General features: G+C 37.0%; 1 protein-coding gene across 2 annotated transcripts in view; it reads right to left on the bottom strand.

Annotated features, from left to right (window-relative positions):
- Positions 1-3,399, bottom strand: part of capn3a (calpain 3a, (p94)) — a 25,289-nt gene that overhangs the window by 15,279 nt on the left and 6,611 nt on the right. For both annotated transcript variants that reach the window (XM_008298270.1, XM_008298271.1), the window contains exons 6-9: positions 2,852-2,935; positions 2,188-2,282; positions 1,986-2,063; positions 1,733-1,893 (exon numbers count right to left, since the gene is read on the bottom strand). In XM_008298270.1, the coding sequence (XP_008296492.1) occupies positions 1,733-1,893; positions 1,986-2,063; positions 2,188-2,282; positions 2,852-2,935 (418 nt within the window). The remainder of the gene's footprint in view (positions 1-1,732; positions 1,894-1,985; positions 2,064-2,187; positions 2,283-2,851; positions 2,936-3,399) is intronic.

Below are 3,399 nucleotides of genomic sequence, written 5' to 3'. Positions count from 1 at the left end.
ACATCGGTATCGGCTGCAAATTTTAATATCGTGCATCACTAAATTATGCACATCAGTAACTGACCAGGTGCAATGATTACATACTGAGTCCCAGTTCCCAGGTGGAACAAATTGTGACTGAAGAGTGGGACGTCCTGCCTATTGACACCATCAACCAGCTTGTGGACAGTATGCCACGATTTCTTAACGCATTAATCTGTGTCAGGGTAATATTGGACATTGTTATGCATGAAATCCCCCTCGAATACGTGTTTCCTGTTATATGACCAAGGTTGAAAATTTTAAATAAAACACTTAATCCTATTGTTCAATACCCCCAATTTGATTTAAACCTGAGTACACAGTTTGCAAAAGTTAACTGTGGTTAAATTTTTCCTGTGATTGTATGTTGTGATGTCAATAAAGTTTTGAAAAGACATACATTTTATCTTAATCTCATTGTCACAATCATTTCATGAGAAGAGGTAAAAAAATAAATAAATATTCCAACTTTATGGGCAACAGTGTGTATGACTTTTTGGGAACTTACAGTATTTAGAAGGACATTCAGGCTCTGTCGCTATAACTGTATATAAAACTCTTCAAACTAGATCCTCTGTATGAGACCACAGTGCTGGGAGGGTTACTTTTCAAATGTATTTCACTATAGATTAAAGGATACAGACCCTTAAATGGACTTTGTAACATGTTTGTTCTCTGGATTATCTTTCTGTCTTACTTTAATATTGAGTGTAACTCTGTGAATGAATGTGACATTCACACAATACTGCAAGATTTTAGTTTGAACACTGGAGGGGACGCGATAAAAAGGGATCAGGGTGTAAAGAAAACTGAGTGTCAGATATATTTTTATGCACCAATTTGTGCTGTTTCTGCATCAGTTTATGGTCAAAATTGTGTTTATTTTAATGCAAAAACAGAAACTTCTAACACCAAGTGACAATTTAGGATATGAATGAAGTCGTGCACATGTTTCACTCATACATTTATTCTCCTGTGTTTATCTAATTGAGTATTATCCCTGCAGACCAGCACATATTTAGGCATCAGTTACTCCTCTGTGCTCTTTTGTGTCTTTTGTTTGGGAAAGTAACCTCTTTAAATATGAATGTGGGCCCTTATCACGTGATATTCATGATCAGTTAATTCATTTTAATTAGTTTACAGATTGCTGAACTTACTGATGTTGGATATGCAGAAGGGAAACGACAATATACAATAAACATTAAATTGGTTTTTGAAGTCCTTTGCTTCTTTTGCAATTTAATTGCAGGGATAAATGCAAATGTTTTAAATATTGCCATCCTTAAAATCTATGCTGCCGCCTATAAAGTGGACTCAAACACAGGAGTCACTCTCATGTTGAAAAGGTTAAAAAAAATCTAAATTTTCCTTAAACTACAGCATCAAATTACAGTGAAAAGCAGAATTAAACTAAATTGTGGATCTACAGTTCCACAGTTGCTTTCATTTTGCTGCTTCTTTAAAGGTTAAACAAATAAATGAAGATCTCAAAGTCAACTATTTAGACTTAAAGTAATCCCTTTATGTTATTTGTTGATTTTCAAGTATTCTGATTATCACTAATTCAAACTTTAACTGTAATCTAATGCAGTTAATCACATTTTATATTCTAAATATTCTGCTACCCTATCAGAAGACCTGAAGCCACCCTGACATTTGTGGGCTTACAAGCTGAATAAAGACGTAAACTGTTGTGTTTTTGTTGTACCTGGGTAGTTCCTGCAGCCTCCGGCGGAACAGCCTCGCACCCAGCGGCCCTCGTTCACAGAAACCGTCCACTTGTGGATCTTGTCGTCCTCCAGGGCGTCGGGGGTCAGGTTACAGATCTCGATCTTGGTGTAATTCTTCTTGAAGTCCTCGAACGACATCCTGAGCAGAAGAGAACACAGACGTGTCTCGTAGATTTAACATGAAATCCTGCAGATTCAATCTACATGGACCAGCAAAGACGTGCCGCTCACCAGAACTCTCCGTCCTCGGCGCTCTGGTGCTGCAGCTTCTCTTTTTCAGACTTGGAGAGCGTGGCCCACTCCTTTGAGCTGTTGGAGAGAAGACGACAAACAGTGAAATTGCCTAAAGTTACATTAGATTTAACTAAACTATCAAACTTATTGGAAAATCTGACATCTTTATACCTTGAAATGGTCAAAAAAAAGTCCTTACTTGTCACTCCAGGGGCCGTTCCATTCAACTTGACCCCAAGGATTCCTGAGACGCACCAGACGGACTTTAGACTCCTTGTGCTGTGACGCTTTACACTGCAGAAGTTAGAAACACACAGTAAAACAGGTTTAAAATCACATATTATGTTAATATATATACAGTGGAAAGTGTCATCTACATGTGTGTGTTTCTGTATACATTTATCCACTTTCTTGTATATCCAAAGCTGCTCAAAAGTTGTTCATGGTGTAGTTATTCATATACAGGACAGTTTAATTTCCTCATTTCACTGCGTATTTTTTCGTATGCTTGTGCATTTGACACTTTGTGGTGCATTTTTCACTTCAGTACAGTTTTAATCATGGCATATTTTACACTTTATTAGGCATTTTGTACGTTTTTTTTGTCTATATATATATATATTTTTTTTTTTTTAAATTTCATTTCTATATACTTCAATTCTATAAACAATTATTCATGATTATTGTCGGCCATTAAGTTTTTCCCGAATTTGAACCATGACACATTTATGCAGAATTCATCCAAAGGTAGCTGCCCTCCTAATACTGGCCTTGTAACTGTTTCTGTGCAGCTCTGCAGGGTCACACAGTCAAACTGCACAACACATGTCATAGTTTATTTCTTGTTCATCAGTGTGCTTTACCTCCTCCACGGCCGTCACAGAGTAGGCGTGACCCTTCACGAGTCCCGTCACCGTACGAGTCTCGAAGCGAGCAGGAACCAGGGACTGCAGACAGATAACAGGAGACACCATTAGCAAATCCAACTGATATGCACACAATACTACGAGTCTAAAGCTGAGCAACATTTCTAAATGAGCAACTTGTCCGTGTAGATTCTTATTCATCCAGGTTATAGTGATCATAAGAGCTACACTACACTTTTTTTTTTAGGTTTTGAACCGACAAAAGAGAAATCCAGTTGCCTTTATTGAAGCTTCTACTGTGTGAAAAGCTAAAAAAATGTGTAATTAGAGGTTCAACAGACTTAATGCTATCAACAGTTGGAGTAGCTCAGTGAGGTTTTGCTTTTAAGTTTACCAGAAACCTGATTCAATGCAAATACTTATATTTACCTAATATTACTGTGTTTTCATGTCACCTGTTGTGCTTTAGTTTAATCTAAACTCAGCCTTTATCTATCTATCTATCTATCTATCTATCTATCTATCTATCTATCTATCTATCTATC

This window comes from Stegastes partitus, unplaced genomic scaffold, assembly GCF_000690725.1.
Source record: "Stegastes partitus isolate 25-593 unplaced genomic scaffold, Stegastes_partitus-1.0.2 Scaffold1301, whole genome shotgun sequence".
Classification (NCBI taxonomy): domain Eukaryota; kingdom Metazoa; phylum Chordata; class Actinopteri; family Pomacentridae; genus Stegastes; species Stegastes partitus.
The sequence above is the reverse complement of the archived record's forward strand: the minus strand, read 5'-3'. Positions and strand labels throughout refer to the sequence as shown.